Consider the following 17,734-nt stretch of genomic DNA (forward strand, 5'->3'; position numbering starts at 1 on the left):
CATCTTCCTGAACCAATTCGTCGATCAATGCGTTATTTTGTAGTGGAGCTGTGCTTGCATTTCAGGTTGTTTTTTTTAACGCCGACTCTTCTGTCGAGCATGCTTCCGTTCAGCTCCTTGCAGTCGCTTAGATAATTCTAATGAGTCAGCCAAGTCAACCTTATTCAAAATTACAAACATCCTGGTTGACTTTTGATCTAAGTAAAAGTTCAATTCATTTGGTGGAATTTTAAAATCGCACTGGCACTTCGCATGATCCACAGATTAAACGGCAATCACTTTAAGTGCATTTGACTTAGGTTTGTAACATTTGCAACTGCAAACATCAAATAGCTCATCAATGGAACTTTTGAATTTTTTGGATTCAGCAGATTCCCTGAACTTAAAACTGAAATGCCGTTGCACATTATCAAACTTTTCTATTAATCTATGCACCATTTTAAACAAATTAGCTTTGGTGATGGTTGGAATTGAAGCTCTTTTCCAAATATCCATAACTTCGACGACCATTTCGGAAATGATCCCACTCTTAAAAAACTTTGTTAATTTTCGGACATCCTTTTTGTATTTTTTGAATTCAAATAAACACAACACATCTCTCACTGTAGGTAATTGGTTTACTGGCAATGCATAAATTTGGCCAATGAAATAATTGTTTGTTGCTTTTCACGTCAAAGGAGCCATAATGGACAGTAAAACGATTGTTATGTAAGCAAGAAACAAAAACTGAATGACCTTGGTCTTTCCGAGACGCTTTTTCAACTAACTCTTTGCCTTCTGGTAAAAAAAGGCGCGATTCGTATTTGGCGCGAAATATTAGCGGGAAAAATCCCAAATTTTGTTTAACTTATAAAGTATCTGTAATATTATCAGAAAAACATCATTTATACATGTAAAAAAAGCTCTTTTATTCTTCTACAGGAATAACCAATTCCCGATTTTGGGGGAAAAAAATTTTTAAAGAAAACTTAATTTGATATAGGCGATTGCAGCGCCACCGATGTATTTCCCCGTAAGACGAAAGAAAATGTCACTTTAAGTGTGATATTTCAAAAACCACTTTAAGATATAAAAAATTTTCTTTGTAGATAAGCAGCCTATTATGTCAGCTGCAAGTTGCACTATTTAGTTTGTTTTTTTTGAAAAATTAGCCGCGTTATTTAGAAAACTATCCACTGGGGTAAGAACAAAATTGAAAAAATTCAACTTTAAGAGGTCGCCGGGTAAAATGTTTTGAATATTATGTAATTTTATTGTCACTAATTCATTATTCTTTTTAACAAAAATCATTTTACATAGAAGGAATTTTGAAATTAAAAAAAAAAAAAAAATCGAACACCCCTATTGGGGATACAACATTTCTCTTCACTTCTTGTATGAAGGAAGTTTAAGGGAGGAAACAGGATCATAAATGGAGGGCACTTGACTTAAAGCTAACTGTTTGGCTAATACTATCACATTTGAATAATCAGATTGCTGCCCTGTCCGATCTTTTATTTTAATCAGACAATTTTTATCATTCCGGCAATTACATTTTGTATTTAATAGAACAATCTTAAGAATCTCATAAACTTTCCGCACATTTTCACCGTGCGAAACAACCGAGTTATCTCTTTTATCATTTTCACTGTAAAACTTTGTTGAAAATTGTTGCCCTATGATTGCCATTCTCTTGTAAGAAAAGGCAAACATGCAGTTTAAATTTGGTAAAACGGTTTTCACAGCTAACCATTCAGATGCTGACAACAACACAATTTCCTTTCCCCCAAGTGGCTGGCAAATAAAATTAGCTGATTCGTCTACGTGAAATGACAAAGGTGAATCTAGGAACTCGTAAAAGTCACGCACTACATCAGCTGCAAAAGCAATGAATTTTCTACTAATATTTCTATAATTTCTTCTTGCTAAAGAACGGCCAAATATTTGATGGTTGACGAAGGTTATACCGTGAAATTCATTTTTTAACATGTCTCCGGCATCTTCAAATATAAAGAATGAACTGGACCATGGAGCTACCCAGCGTTCAACATGTTCGATTACATGTTGAAGAATATGTATGTTGTAGCTAGAATTCTCCTGCCCATATAAACTAGGTACTAATTCAATGAATCTGTGGATAAGCATCCTAGCCGTGGCTAAATCTAAAATTGTTAAATTTTTCCCCAACAATAAGCGAAATGTATTTACCAATAATAGCCAATGATTGTAATAAGTACTACTAAGGATCCCTTTGAGAGCAATTGGAGAGTGAAATAAGAGCCAATTTCGGTGCTCACTAGCTTTCAACACATAGAGGAATTTTGCGATCGATCTTGGGGTTCGTCTTATTTGGTTTTGCGGTTTGATTGATAATAAAACTTGGTCAATCCATTCGGCACGTTGTATATAATAAGGAGCACCAGTTGATGTTAGCCACAACTTTAGAAATTGAAATGTGGCACCCAACAACGAGCAATGCATATATCTGGGGCGAGCCCAGATAGAACATTGAAAAACGGAAGAAGAAATAGAATAGATGGCCCCTTCACCCCATGAAAATGCGTCAAGTTTCGTTCAGCACAAATGGTGGCATGTTGTAAAGTCATGGCATGAGTTCTTAGTTCGGGCAGAGGAGTTTTTTTAGGATAGACCTGAACATGACCATTTCCTTTCTTAACTCTAGTTCCGGTGTCAAGACAATACCCACAACCATATTCCCCGTTAAATTGATTAATATTTGCAACCATTGTACGTGCCGGAGCGTCTATTACACCAATAATGAGTCTAACGCGAGAGACATGACTAATACCGTTCCGTATCCAGGTGAAACCTTCGTGATCTAGTTTTTGAACTTCTTGGACAAAAGGGAGAATAAATGTTTCTGGTTTGGGCTTCGATTCAGACCACAGTGCTGTCAATGCCATAAAAGAGGGTTTCAAAAATACATTTAACTCGTTAATCGTTACAGTTACTGGCCAAAATTCCTTATTTGATGATTTTGAATAACGGACACCGTCCGTGCTGAATGTCGCCGTGAAATTGTCCCCAGCAGACAGGAACGATTTAACTTTAGGCCTCTGGTATGAACCACAAGTATAAACTTCTCCTATTTAACCGTTGAAATTTCCACGTAGAATGTCTTGCTTAACTTTTGAAATGTGATCCCACAGATTAGTATTTTCCAACATATCGCGTAATTGTGATTCTAATGAACTTGAAAGGAAATAACTGTGTTTCTTTTCAAGCTCCTTCCTTTCATAGTTTAAATCGCAAAGCGTACAATATAGATGGGTAACTTCTTCCCTGCCGAGATAGCCCTCACAGGCGGGACACTTGAAATGAAGAACAATGCTGTGTGACGTGAAGTTGCCAATGATTTTATCAAAGAAATAATTATTCTATGGAACACATCCTGGCACCATTAAATATAACAAGTGCAACAAGCAATCAAGGCAAGACTTTGACAACATATAGCGGATTAGGAAGCTAGAATTAGAGATAGTAATTCTCCTTTACCCAAAACAAGTGAAGGGTGGATAGGTTCATCATCCGTTACTGTTGGAGAAGGCGTCGATTGCTGATGGCTGTGCGCTTCTTCGTCACCTGCAACCACCACACACTGTGTGTTTGCATCCAACTCGTCATCTGAATTCCTAAATAAAAAATAAAGATGTGTTAGGGGAGAACGGGGTCAACTTGGACACGGGTCATATTGGACAAAGACCCTAAGTGCTACATGTTACGGAAAAAATTTTTGGTTTTTAATTTTTGTATAGACTGCAATGTTTAACGTTCTAGAAAAAATATTGATTAAAATCGAATCATTATTGTTCTTGTTATCGCAGAATAAAAAAAATGGCTCTGTTTGATGTAATATTTTTCCCTATTACTGTTAGCATTTTTAAAGTGAAAAACACTACAAATGAATAAAATAATGATATGTGAAATAGCCAATTCATTTCTTTAATGATTGATAAAAAACTTAAATTTTAATGCCTTTCCAGTGTTAAGTTATTAACGAAATACTAAATAGCACCGGGTTGGGTCATTTTGGACAAAAATTTTTTGGGTCAAATCAGACAACTACGATATTGGAGTGGGAGGTGCTTGTGGAGAAGCCATATACGCCCGTTTGACAAATCGATACTCGATACTCTGTTAAGCCCTCCCATTTTACTCTAACCGCCTACAAATTGTCCATTTCAGCCCCCTATTTCGTAAAAATGACATAACTCTCTATTTTTCATTTCTATTGCAAATATTTCAATATGAATGAATAAAATATTGAATAAGCAGTCTACCCATATTTTTTTAGAATTTATTTTATGTCTCCTTATGAGGAAAACTGGCAGTGTCCAATCTCACACCGTCCCTGTCCAGTTTTGCCCCGCCGTTTAAATAAAAACTTAAAAAAACCGACTTTATTAAAATCCTTATAACTCGTTTATTTTAAGCCTTAAAAATTACTAAAAAATTTTGGAGTTACCCAAGAAGGTGCTGCACCATTAACTAAAAATAGATATTAGAAAAAGAACATAGAAATCTATATAAAGAGGAAAGAAATTTTTTGTCCAGTTTGACCCCGTTCTCCCCTACTACTACTGAAAAGAGAATTTCAAACGTTATGCCACATAATTCCTGAAAAAAGGTAATACGTGATGTATGGATGATGTAGTGGTAGAGGATCACGGTTGTCTTCGTCTATATTTCTGTTGTTGTCTCCATTTATTTCTGCTGCTCGTGCGGAAGAGGGCATTTCGACTATTTGTGACTGTCCTCCAGTGGTCCTCAGCCGCCCATTAAATGTGCTTCGAGGGATGTTGCAGGCTTCGCCACCTGGCTCTGCACCGTATCTTCCGTAACGCTTTGGCCGTTTAATTGGTGCCATGATCTAAGAGGAACGAACACAAATTAAATTATTCTTGAAAACTGAATTTTCATTAAATGGAAGTAAGTAAGAGAATCGTATAACTGATAAACAAAAACTGTTACCTTTAAAATGGTTTAAGTATACGATGAATTATCACTCCACCATAATCTTCATGCTACTATAAGCAGCTTAAGCTGCTACTGATGCGATGACACACACAGCTTGTTAATTCATTTGTGGTATCCTGACTCAAAACCTTATTTCAAAACGAATGATGGCGAAAAATTATCAATTCTATTTAAAAATACACACTCCTTGAACCTTGACAATTTGACAGTCTGTAGTATTAAGCAGATAAGACGACGCTGTGAGGCGTTGCCGTCCAGACTGCTATTGCTGCAATTCTTACTGATGTCAAAAACTCAAAACATGGAATAGTCTAATATTTGCATTTTTATATTACATATTTTCAGTGCCCCGTTCTTTATAAATTTTTTATGATTATCCTTGGATAATATCTGCAATTTAGAATAAATAAGAAATAAATATGTAATTTCTTCATTTAGAAAATATGACAACGTTGAACAAACAATAGCGTCAGTGCGTCCCCGGCAACGCCATTCCTTGTCCGTACTTTTCTTGTGTAAACTGAAATGAAGCTTGAATCACTCTTGTTTTGTGTTTTAATGTGGAGATTGTATAATTATAAGCCTGAGTTATCAATATTTCATTTTCGTCTCCTGTAATCCTGATTAAGGTGAGTCAGTTGTTTTACGAAGTTCCCTCTTTTTGTTGGTCATGCTGATGGCCGGGCACTATCAGTTTTGTTTTGTTGGTGTATGTCTGAGCCGTAATATTTGATCACGATCCTGACTGTTTTTTCTTTATTACGAATCTGATTTGTATTTTTTTAAATATAGAATGGGCATCTTAGATGGCTTCCCTGCCTTTGCCATTTACGTGTTTTAAGATTCATATGAAGTTGGGATTACTTCACTCATAGACTGGAATGGTTCCGAAGAAGATGAATTTGATTTTTCTCTTGAACATGTGTTCTGGCCAGAGAGACCGGAAACCACCAAAGGTTTTTTGTTTCAATAGTAAGTTACTTTTTTATTAGTGCAGAAGTTGTGTGCCAGCAGTGATATATGTACAGTCATGCGTGCAAGTTTCCTTAGCAGGCAAACGGGTCTATATCCTTTCATTTTGTTTTGACGGAAGGGATACTATGGTGCCTACCATACACTCGCTTTTTTCCATTCTTCTCTTCCTCTACGTCTCAGTCAATTTTCCTACTTTTAATTTTGCACTTTTTTCGCGGGTTGCAAAGAAAGAGAAATAGGAATAGCATAAAGGGGTACGGTAGGCACCAAACTATCCCCTCCATCAAAAAGAAATAGAAGGATATAGACACATTTGCCTGCTAAAGAAACTTCCATGCATGGCTGTATATTTCTTTAATTCACAGATAGTAAACTGACTCTTCGTGGTATTGCCAAGGACATAGCCAGTGGGGCGATTACTATTGAAGATGTTGAAAAGAATTATCTAGCTCCTGCCCTGCCCTGATCTCAGGAGTCTGACGGTGCTGCCAGGAGGAGTAAAAGAAAAAAAAACTTTCTTTTAAGAAGAAGGAATGTGTCGAAATTATGGCAGCTCCTCCATCAAATGCAGCTAAATCGCCAGCCGCGAAAAAAAGAACAATGAAGTCCCAATTCAATTCACAGACGTTCAAAATGCTGAGTAACAACAGTGCTGCTAATGGAGATGCCGCCGAAAGTGACGACAGCATCCAGCAGTCATTAAGCAGCAACAGCTCTTATAAGAAGAGAAACGTACATGATGATGAGGTTGGGTTATTTTTTTTAAATTTTTTAAACCTATTGCTAAATCTTATTGTTTCATATTCAGGATTATGATTTCTTCCTCGATTCCGATAAGGATTCTCAACACCGAAAAGAAGCTAGGAAACAAATGGAATACGAGGTAATGAAGGACAAGCTGTGGTTTTATGAAAGTAATAGGTCAACATTCCTTTACATATTGCATGAAGTTTAATAAGAACTGTGCTTATGCAGGTTTTCTTGATCTCCGTGCTCAAATATTTGTCATTTGTGAGATGAAAAAAAGAGTCGTAAAGCTTCACTCTGTCGGGCAATCATCTGTGTCATCACAACATTCGTCTACTTCTTCCTAGTCCAGCAGTTAATCAAATGATGAAGCCAACAAAAGTGATGATGTTGTCTCTGACTCTCTTGCGTATCCTGCTACCTCCAGCCCGTGTGATGAATCAACATCGCACACATTTGAAGTATTTTTTATCTCTGTTTTGATATTTTTTTTTACTAATGTGAGTATTACTATAGGTTGGAAAATCCGGGACAAAGTTTCCCATTTCAATGAAAGTTGTGGAAAAGTTGAGCAAGGATGCCAATATAAATTTATATATCACGAGGCTACTGGACTATCTCTATACGGAAGAATTCATGGCTAAGACTACAGTTACGAGCAAACGAAACAAGTCAGCCAGCCCATCTGAGGAAGGCCAGCTAGACTAGAAAGAATTACGTGAAATAATAGTGTCGCGGGTGAAAAGGGAGATTGGTTATCTCTTCACAGAGATGAGTCATCCGCTCCTTGGACAACGCTGCGATCGTGGCGAAGAAATTATCGGGAGAAGTCCGCTCTAAGAAAAATACGCAGATATGCAGTCCGGAAGGGGAGTAATTCACGCGACGGTATAAAACGCTGCCCCGAATCTGCGTTAGAGGAGTCTCCATCGGGTGAGCTCCCGGAGCTGGGCTCCGTAAGAGGAGCTCCCTGGTTTCCCAAGAGGTCTTCAGACGCTTCTCCAACTTTTGGTAATGGTTATCCCTTTTGTTTGAGTTAAACCATTGTTTAGAATTTAAGTCATTACTTGTTGTATTCGTTTGTTCTTGTCCTAATACAACTCGTGTGACAATAGGTAATGGTTTTTATTTCAATGTTATTCCTTAAATGATTAACAACTTTTTATTTCTAGACGTCATAAACAAGCGATTCCCGCCAAGCGACGTAGATGCACAGGAAAAACTCATTCGTACAACAGTTGGGGTGAAGTTCAACAATGTTGCAGCCAAGTTAAAGAAGCAGCGGCTTCTCTCTGATGGCTGACCAAATTGTTGAATTGCCGAAAAGGAGCTTCTTCCTGCAATTGCCAGGCTTTGTCAAAATTATTGTTGATTTCAATTGTTTCGTTTTCGTTTTTTCATGAATTGTTGAATGTAGAATTGAATCTGCTAAACCTAGAAAAAAATACAATTTCTGAACCGACCAATTCTGGTGTATTTATTGGGAAATTAATTGGATGTTATATAGCAATTAATATCTTGAAATTCATTTCTATTCCTAGTTGGATGATTCTAAGTATGTTGGCTGGTTGGAAAAGCGAATCAGAGGGTAGGAGATACATGACCCATGTTGGACATTTCCTGTTTTTGCCTTTTCTTTCCTACCCCCTACAGCAATTACCTCTTTTTTTTACAAATCATTCTTTATTCTATTCCCCACTCCCTCTTTTTTTCTCACTGTTTCTTAACGATAAATACAAAAGTTATAAGGGTATGAATTTTTCGGTCTTTCTTGTTCTACCCGGGGTTAACTTGGATACGCGCATGTACTAGGTTGGGCAGTGTATTTACGGGAGAATAGCATTGGCCAAAAATTTTAAAAAAATTACAGAGATACTGATTAGGGCAATTTGTTGGTTGCATTACTAGGTACCTAGTTGTGACAAATACGAATCGGTGCGGCTGATATCTTCCATTTACCTATTTCACTTACTCCGCTTTTGTTACACTTGAACAAAATGGACAATACTTTTAAAATAGAAATGGCAATAACTGGGAGGTTACACAACGGGAAAAGCCGCAACAATTTCAATTTTTTCTTATACGGAAAGAATAAAAGAATGAAAGACTTAAAATAGGCGGAACGAAATACATCGATAATCGATAATTCATATTTATCGCCCTCATCCTAAATTTTTTGAAATGGAAAGTAAATTAATGACCATATAGTTGCATTCTAGACCAATTAATTGTCTGTATACCGGGACCATTACTTTTATTTTTATTTTGGACACTAAGCTAAATTCAACGGGAAAAAAATGTCAAAACATTCACCCCAATTTAAATCAACTGTTAACCTGGTACAAGGTCCAATATGGGTTCGGTCTCCCCTACTCAAAGAGAAACCGTTCCTTATTGTATCCCATTTTTTATAAAACTAGATTTTCAGAACTAAAACGTCATAAAATGACATCAAAGCATTTCAGAAGTGTCCATCTGATTGCTTTGATTAAAGTGCAAAGAAAAGAAATTGCTGATGCTTGTATACATCATTCACAAGAAAACAATATTGTCTTGCTCGGCACTCGTTAGTGTAATTTCATTGCGGAAAACAACTTGCCGTTAAGTTTAATTGAATTTTTAACCACTAGACCGTATTTGTGTACAACAGAATTTAGACAATAAGAATTTTGATTTTTCAATACTTCGTATTTCCTCTTTTAATATTATTTATTTTATGCTGATACAAGTGACTTAAACGCTTCGTTTTCATCCGTTCTAAACCGTATTTCTTTGACTATTTTTTTTTTTATTTCGTCAGCTGGGATTATCCGAGAATATCGTTTTCCGGGAGTGGACACGGTTGATCTTGTTTCTATGGGTGCCGGCTTTGAAATTGTTTGTACTTTAATTTTTGAATTAATGCACTCTAGAAGTGTCTTCGGTCACAGTCGTTGAACTTCGGATGTTCTAGGTTGAGGCTCTGTGATGAATTTTGGTGGTGTTGGTTTTTTCCGGGCTTTGGCTAGGGCCTCCTCTCGAGGTCTGATCGCCTCTTAATCTTTCCTTAGTTGTGATGCTTCCAGAATTAAATTTGCGTGTATTTCAGCTTCCCTCTCTTTGCAGTGCTGTGCTGTCGAAATTACTGCCGCATGCGAGGCTCGAACCTTATTCAGCGTATCGAGCTGGGATTTCTCCTCTCGACTCAGTTAGGACTTGGTGCTCTGCGATTCTGGCACCGGCCTCTAGTACGGGATTGTTATGTGGCGGTCTGGTCTGTGAATCCTTTGTTCTGGGTAGGGTTCCGGTAATCTAAGCTTTCTGAATATGCCTTTTGGTACTGTGGCTTCAAATTTCTTCCAGAGAGTGTACGATCTGGCCCCTGAGTCAAGAAGGGTTTGCAGGTGGTTAAATACTGCTTTCTGGTGAAGTGATTGTATATTAGGGCGTTTCATTCCCGACGATTTTTTTTTGTTTACAACGGCGTTTGTGGATCGGGGTTTTTTTATATGTGAAAACTCCGTTTATTTTTTATTTCGAGGGAGAAAATTTTTTTAGGGGTTGCGCTGTGTGAAAAAGCGTGAAAAACAATACTTTTTATTGGTTTTTAGCCCGTCGCACGTTAACCGTATGCATGAAAATTACGGCGTTTGGGGAGATAATAGCAGATGATATAAGCTAGGCTTTCCCAAAATATCGCCCATTTAAAATAAAATTAAGGGGTCGCGCATTAAAAAAATATATGCAAATTTTCAGAAAAATCGGGAAAATATTAAGTGCTTATTATAGCCGAACCATGGGTTCTACTGCATTGATTTTTTTATTGCACGTACATATATATATCAGTAACATTCACCCCAAAAATTGAAAAAATAAAATTCAAATTAGGGGTCCCGCGGTCAGATTTTATTAATCATGATACTTAAAAATGGAAAAAAGGACACAACGCAAACAAAAATTTAATCAAATTATCAAGCAAAATCATAAATTTAAAAGAGAGTTCTGGGTAAAAGAAGGAAATTTTTTTCTATGTTCTTCAACACTTTGAAGTAAAAATTGGAATTGCTCTTCGTCTTGGGTTATGTGTGAAAAATCTTCAACTAATTTTATAGCGCGTTCTGCGCAGTCATTAACAACTTGCAAGTTAACACAGAAATTTCTTGCAAAACGGCAATCAAACATTAGCTCCCAATATTTCGGTGGAAGTTGAAGCCAGTCCTGACTATTAGTGAGACCAAGCAAAGCAAAAATAAGCCAAGATCTTGGTCCTATTAAAGATGATAAAAAAGGAAGATTGTAATCGTCAATAGTTGGAAATTTTGGCTTTCCAACATTATAAACGTCCGGTCGTGGGGTTGAAAACAGTTTTTTCGCCATAACAGATCGTGTAAATGATGCCAATTCTTCATTGAATAACGACAAAACTACCAGTTCTTCAGTTAAATACCAAAGGTGTCGTTTGATTGATGTTATGACTGGAATGGCGAGATCGGGATCTTCATCACTGTACGAAATAATTGATGATAAAAATTTCAAGTCGTCCAGGGGAGAAAAAACAGCTATGCGTGATCGTAGAAAGTACTTGGCATAAAAAAAGTGCAATAAACTGAGCCATTTTATGAACCTGTCTCCTTTCTTCTGAACACTGAAACTAATCCGCTCTGTCATTAGCTCCATTTTCATTAAATAAATTGATTTACTCATGAAACGAGCGTGATGCATTGCTCCGGGTTGACGGAGGAAAAATTTTCGAGCAGGAAGTTCCCCACCACCAAGGTAGATGAAGACTAGTTCAATCAATTCGCGATAATCCTCCAGGGGAAAAATATTTTTCAAGATACATTCTTTGGTCCACTTGAGAACAGTCTCAGCTTGAAAACTTAGTTCAGTCGACATTTCCGGCCATTTGAAGAGGTTCAAATTACTTGTATCTCGATCCAAAATTCCCCATTCCGCTTGAAATTTTTTAAATAGCACGTCTTCTGGGCCAACTGTTTTTTCTTTTCTTATTGCTTGCCAAGCATGTTTGATGTGTAATTCGGTGAAGTGATGACGGCAAGCGCACCAAAGAACGGCCTGTTTCAGTTCCTTTTCCATCAAAGAACAGCATCCATTTCTGATCCCCGAATTGCTGGCTGTTGTGTCGAAACAAAGCCCAATAACTTTGTCTTTTAAATACCAATCTTCAAGCATACCGAGAGTTGAAATCATTTGAGATCGGCCAACAGAATCGCTGATTGGTGGAATTCCGATTATCTTAGTTCTAATAGTTATTGAAAAAATAAATAAATTGCAAATATAATATTAATTTAAGGAATTCTTTACCCTGAATTACTTCCGCTAATAATAACAGCAATTCTTTCTTGTTTTTTATTAGAAGAAGTTTGGAAGATTTTCGTATCCCAGTGAACGATAAGATGTTTAGGATTTTCTTTCAACCATTCCAACTTAATAGTTTTCGCTAATTCTGCCCGAACTGATGATCTTTTTCTCCAAATGGATGACTTTGACAAAGAGAAATCACTAATATTTTCTCTCCCAGAGTTGACGATTTGCGATGTAAGCAATAGTTGATTTGAAATGGAAATACCGCATCGATCAGCGACTTGAACGGAAGTCGAAATTAATTTAGTTGCCGAAAATTGAAGATCAACTGTCACAGGTTTTTTTCTTTTCTTTGGTGACGGCAATTGAAATTCATCTTCTTTGGAACTAGAATCTGACGTTTCACTGTCACTACTCTTCAATGTGATAGTGGTATCCGTTAAGGGGCTACGCGATATTTCCACTATTTTCTCTTGGTGTAGTACTCTAGCTATTCTTCTGTCTTCACTTTGACTGAAAGCTTGATCTTTATTTGAAATATAAAAAGTCCGACTCGTTTTCTGATTTTCATGAAAATTCCAGTCTTCCTTCCAGTGTTTACGATGAGATGAACGTAGTTGATGATACGCGTCTGTAGCAGATAAGTCACAAAGACTGGCAAGGACTTTTTCAAAGCTATTAATTTTAGTTTCAATGAGTTTACTTGGTTTTTGGCGTCGAGACAGCGATATTTTTTTCAGGGAATTCCATTGATTGTACAAATGAATGAGTTGGTCGAGCTGATGTTTTCCGTCCTTCATTCGAATAGCTGCTTTATTCCACACACATTCTAATTCAGTTAATATAACCTTAAATATATCTCTTGCAGATGTATTTGTGTCATCCCGTCTGAAAAATAAATACCGAGATATTACATGTTGATTTGTCGGCAGTCTGCTTGCCTCTGCCAAACTTTTTTCATGAAAAGATCCAACGATCCAAGCAGTATGACTTCTGCGACTCATTCGCGTATATAACTACCTTTCTGAGTGTCTGCCACTGTAGTGTATAACTATTAGGGCGTTTCATTTTGTTGCCAGACAATAAAAAAATTAATGGGACGTTGCATGGTGTATGAAATATAGACCGCGGGACCCTTAATTTTGATTTAATTTTTTCAATTTTTGGAGTGAATGTTACTGATATATCTATGTACGTGCAATAAAAAAATCAATACAGTAGAACTTATGGTTCGGCTATAATAAGAACTTTATTAATATTTTCCCGATTTTTCTGAAAATTTGCATATATCTTTTTAACGCGCGACCCCTAAATTTTGTTTTAAATGAGTGATATTTTAAGGCTAGCTTATATTATCTGCTATTATCTCCCCAAACGCTGTAATTTTCATGCATACGGTTGACGTGCGACTGGCTAAAAACCAATAAAAAGTATTGTTTTTCACGGTTTTTTACGCAGCGCAACCCCTAAAAAATTTTTCCCCCTCGAAATAAAAAATAAACGGAGTTTTCACATATAAAAGAACCCCGATCCACAAACGCCGTTGTAAACAAAACAAATTCGTCGGGAATGAAACGCCCTACTGACCATACCTGGAATTAGATGATAGACGTCAGGGTAGCGTTGTTTTCAACGTTGAAACAAGATTCCTTCGGTAATGTCCTTCGGGCAATTTTTTTGAAAAAAAATTGTCTATAGACATGTAACGTGGGCCAAAGATAAACAGATTTTGGATCCAAGATTTCTAAATTTCAATCAATTTATAGTGTTCATCTGCTGTAGTCTACTGTCCGGAATTAGCAACACGGGAGCTTATGTAAAAAAAATGAAAATGCAATAACGAATTTGAAGAATTTTATACAACAAATGTACTACCGAATGCAATAGTTTTTTAAAATACACTTCTGGGAATCTAACCATATCAATATTGGCTAGGATAATGTAAGTTTAAGACCTATTAAGCGACTTAAAAAATTTTTCCAAAAATTAGAAAAACAATGACATTTGAAGAAAATATGTTTTATTTCCGCATGAGTATTGAACAATTAAACTTAATGATGCCAGCGCAACACCTTACCACTATGCTGTTATTGACATAATGCGACTAGTATGAATAGCAGTTTAATTTTACATCATCTGCAGCAGTATACTGTCCGGAATTAGCAACACGGGGACTTATGTAAAAAAAAGAGAATGCAATCGTGAATTAGATGAAGAGTTTTCCTCAAAAATAGACAACAAATTGAATTGTCTTGTAAAAGCAATTTCAGGGAATGTAACCATATAAATATTACTTAGGATAGTTTAAGTTTAAGACATACTAAGCGACTTAAAAATTTAACAAAACATACGCATAAAAAGGAAAAACTAAATAAATTTTGTGTTTCAAAGAGCATTGATCCATTGATCTTTGTGTTATGAGCCCAACACCTTACCGCTGAGCGATCACACACATACATGTGGATATAGCATTAAAAATTAGTTATCTTGTCGCCGCTGTGTAACTTTCTTCTCCATAGTCTCCGTTCTGGCAGCATGTTTACTACTGCAATATAAAAAAATATATACAAATCTACTGCTTAAAACATTTTGTTAAAGAAAACACTTACTGTTTAGTGACTGTTATACAGCCTTATGCACTGACTGCAATGCATTGACAGTTGTAAGGTTACGCAAACAAAATCAAATTCACTGCCTAGGATTCGGCAACCAGCTAGGTAACAATAACGCAAATTAATTTTTTAAAACTGTAATAGAATCAAATGAAAAAACTACTATACCACGTATCGAATTTTGACAGAATTTTGTACAAAATTTGGGGACGATTGGTCATTCAGGGAAGAAACGTATATGGAAATACATAATGGACATTAAAGCTTCTGAGATCTACTACTACTACCCTACCCCCTATACCCCACACCCTAAAATTGTTATAGTCCTTCGGTATATATACATATATACCCTCAGGGGATAAACCCATTACGTATCCCTCCTGATGACTCCAATTCCCAAATTACCCCGCCATTATTCATTTTTTGGTTTGAATTTCCATTTTTTGTTTTAAAATTTGTTTTTTTTGTTTCCATTTTTAACCCATTTTTTTCATCCAATTTGGTTTTTATTCCCATTTTTGAAATCATCGTGCTTTGGGCTTCAATTTGAGTGGTAAACTTTGTCAAATTCGATCTATGTAGGGCCTGATTTTTCACGTTCTACATTTCCAATTTTTTTATAAGAATCACCTCTCTTTTTTTATATACCCCTTTTCCAAAAGTTTACACTTTGATTTCCATTTTTAACTCATTTCGGATATTCATTTCCCATTTTTGAGCACTGATTCTAAATCGCCATTCTCTTGGCTTTCTTATCATGTGTCTCTTTTGGATATTACCATCTTTTTTATCCTCCCTTACGGCCATTTTCCTTACCAACCACGGCTTCGCCGCGGGTTTGCCATAAGAGCCTGTTTGTTTTTTAAAATCACCTTTTCGGGTACTTCTAATTGACTCACGCCATTGTTTTTACTCTTATCTGAACCAACATCTTCTTAGCTTCATTTTGACATGTTTGTTATTAACATTTCGTCATTTTAAGATTTTTAAGTCTAAGATTTGTGATGCTCCCTGGCCGCTAAGCGTGATTTCACCTTTTTAAATGTGTGACCGCTTTAAAATTTTCGCACGACGTTTTCACGGTGCTTTTCTGAATCGCCATTCAATTCCGCACCATAGGCTACCTTTGGTTTTGGAATATCTTGATTAATTTTGATTTTAGCCGCGAAAATATATGGACCTTAGACTCAGTTTTGGTTTTTTCAATTTGATTGGTCTGTTTCCTCGAATCGATAATTTCTTTGGATTTTGTTTTCCACTTTCCATGTTCCTATCTTTTCGAAAGTTAACTTCACTTTTTTGAAAGCCCCAAATTTTCAACAAGCATCAATTTTGACTCCCATTTTCGGGCACTTCCCGTTATGCCACAATAATTTTAATCACTGATTATTGTTTGCCACTCATCTGGCTATCTATTCATGTGTTTATTTTTATTCCGTATGCATTGTTACTTACCTAAACGGCCATTTTTTTTTAACCACCGCGGCTTCGCCGCGGGTTTACCATTAGAGCCTGTGTGTTTCTTTTAATCACCTTTTAAGGTATTTCTAATCAATTCACGCCATTTCTTTTGCTTGTTTTGGTTTCAGCACCTTCTTAGCTTCACTTTGATTGCCCGTTTTTTAACAATCCTTCATTTTGTGATTTTTAAGTCTAAAATTAGTGTTGCTACCCGGCCGATGCACGTTTTTTCACGTTTTCACGTGTTTGACCGCCTTAAAATTATTGCACGACGTTTTCAATGGTCTTGCCTGACTTGCCATTCAATTCCGCACCATAAGTTACCTTTGGTTTTGGAATATCTTGACTGGTTCGAAAACTAGCTCTGAAAATGTATGACCCCTTTTGGTTTTTTACAAAAATCGAGTGCCGGCTCTCAGAAAATTGCGGTTTTTTCCTATTCTGATTGATTTGCTTTAACTTAACTCGATTTTTTAACACGTTTTCATGTTACTCGTGCCAAGGACCACATTCTGATTGGTCTATTAGTAAAAAAACTCATGTTTATTGATCTCGATCTTTTCGATTTCTTCTACTGTTTTTTGCCTAGTGAATTTACCACCTTTTTTGTGTACCCTTCCTTTAATGTCTTTAATTGTTTTTTTAGGCTATCTCTTGTCACTTTTGTGTGAACTTGTGCATATTCTTTTGTTTGCCAGTATTTTGGCTTCCATTTTTTTGTGCCTTTCTTTTTTGTTTTCTTTCACACTGATTTCGCAAGTGTTGCAGCTGGCCCAAGTTCAATGAACCTTGCGTTTAACCTTGGACCCTCAACGGATTGGAGCTTGGACTTCCCACGGTGCGACGTCTGAAAAACGTGCACTTCGGCAGCCATCTTTTCCAATCAGCGCACGAGATTCGCCACACCCACTGGATGCTGTAGCCCAGCCTACTTTTTTGCCGGCTATTTAATGTTCGCAATTTTGTATGTTTGAGTTCTTTCTGTTTCGACTTTTATCCCAACTTGAGGCTTTGTAGCCGTCGCGATTGGGTGTTTTAAATAAAAGTTTTTTACAAAATTTAGAAAGCATCCAGTGTTTTGTTTTATTTTATTTTACATCCTTTTTTGTTGTGTAGGGCATTTGGAAAAGCCCTGTTCTACTGCGTTACACTTTTTTGGTGTCTCTGTGTCAGTGTTTTAGTGCTTTTCCTCTCTTGAAATCGACTTTTGGCTTTTTCATTGGTTGATTTTCCATTTGATGACGACTTTTTTGAACCTGGTTACATTACTCTTCAAAATGGTCGCCCAGTCATCTGGAAACAATTCCGCCACTGAACCCATTATGTCTTTTTCTCCCCACCCTCCCGTCCCTATGACCGCCCTGGTCTTTCTCAACAATATTCTGGCTTCGACCGAAGTTTTTTCAAACCCGAAAAATTTGATAGACATTTTACCATCACCTATCACTTTGAGTACGGCCATTGATCCTAGAGTTAATCAACTTGCCCGCATTATTGCTGACTACTCCGCCATTCTACAAGCGCGGCAGCATCACGCGGTTTTACTAGCTGATGATAGGCCATTTTTTGCCCCTCTTCCACAAATCATTCGGTTTCCAGCTGTCCACCGAACAGTTTCCGAAAATTTTATTTCCAAACTGAATGCTACAATGAGTGCT

The 17,734-nt window shown here is 36.7% G+C and overlaps 2 protein-coding genes and 1 long non-coding RNA gene across 3 annotated transcripts; 2 read left to right on the top strand and 1 right to left on the bottom strand.

Annotated features, from left to right (window-relative positions):
• Positions 1-1,321: 1,321 nt before the first annotated feature.
• On the bottom strand, positions 1,322-5,210 carry LOC123473650. The gene is made up of 3 exons (XM_045174712.1): positions 4,972-5,210; positions 4,635-4,870; positions 1,322-3,632 (listed from the first exon to the last, which is right to left on the bottom strand). Exon 3 carries the CDS (start codon positions 2,458-2,460, stop codon positions 1,366-1,368), a length of 1,095 nt encoding a protein of 364 aa, XP_045030647.1. The 5' UTR covers positions 2,461-3,632; positions 4,635-4,870; positions 4,972-5,210; the 3' UTR covers positions 1,322-1,365.
• A 951-nt stretch (positions 5,211-6,161) lies between these two features.
• On the top strand, positions 6,162-7,550 carry LOC123473790. The gene is made up of 4 exons (XM_045175129.1): positions 6,162-6,699; positions 6,761-6,835; positions 6,928-7,160; positions 7,216-7,550. The coding sequence occupies exons 1-3, from the start codon at positions 6,499-6,501 to the stop codon at positions 6,970-6,972; spliced, it is 321 nt and encodes a 106-aa protein (XP_045031064.1). The 5' UTR covers positions 6,162-6,498; the 3' UTR covers positions 6,973-7,160; positions 7,216-7,550.
• A 98-nt stretch (positions 7,551-7,648) lies between these two features.
• Positions 7,649-8,165, top strand: LOC123473791. Its single transcript, XR_006648063.1, has 2 exons — positions 7,649-7,710; positions 7,872-8,165. It is a non-coding gene; the product is annotated as an uncharacterized LOC123473791 (long non-coding RNA).
• The last annotated feature ends 9,569 nt before the right edge of the window (positions 8,166-17,734 follow it).

Source organism: Daphnia magna, linkage group LG6 (genome assembly GCF_020631705.1).
Source record: "Daphnia magna isolate NIES linkage group LG6, ASM2063170v1.1, whole genome shotgun sequence".
In the NCBI taxonomy this organism is placed as follows: domain Eukaryota; kingdom Metazoa; phylum Arthropoda; class Branchiopoda; order Diplostraca; family Daphniidae; genus Daphnia; species Daphnia magna.

Excerpts from the sequence above, each read along its gene's own strand:
- LOC123473650 (XM_045174712.1), bottom strand. The coding sequence starts at position 2,460 with ATGCATTGCTCGTTGTTGGGTGCCACATTTCAATTTCTAAAGTTGTGG.
- LOC123473790 (XM_045175129.1), top strand. The coding sequence starts at position 6,499 with ATGGCAGCTCCTCCATCAAATGCAGCTAAATCGCCAGCCGCGAAAAAA. Across the intron at positions 6,700-6,760 it reads GAAACGTACATGATGATGAG|GATTATGATTTCTTCCTCGA; the intron begins GTTGGGTTATTT and ends TTTCATATTCAG. Across the intron at positions 6,836-6,927 it reads GGAAACAAATGGAATACGAG|GTTTTCTTGATCTCCGTGCT; the intron begins GTAATGAAGGAC and ends GTGCTTATGCAG.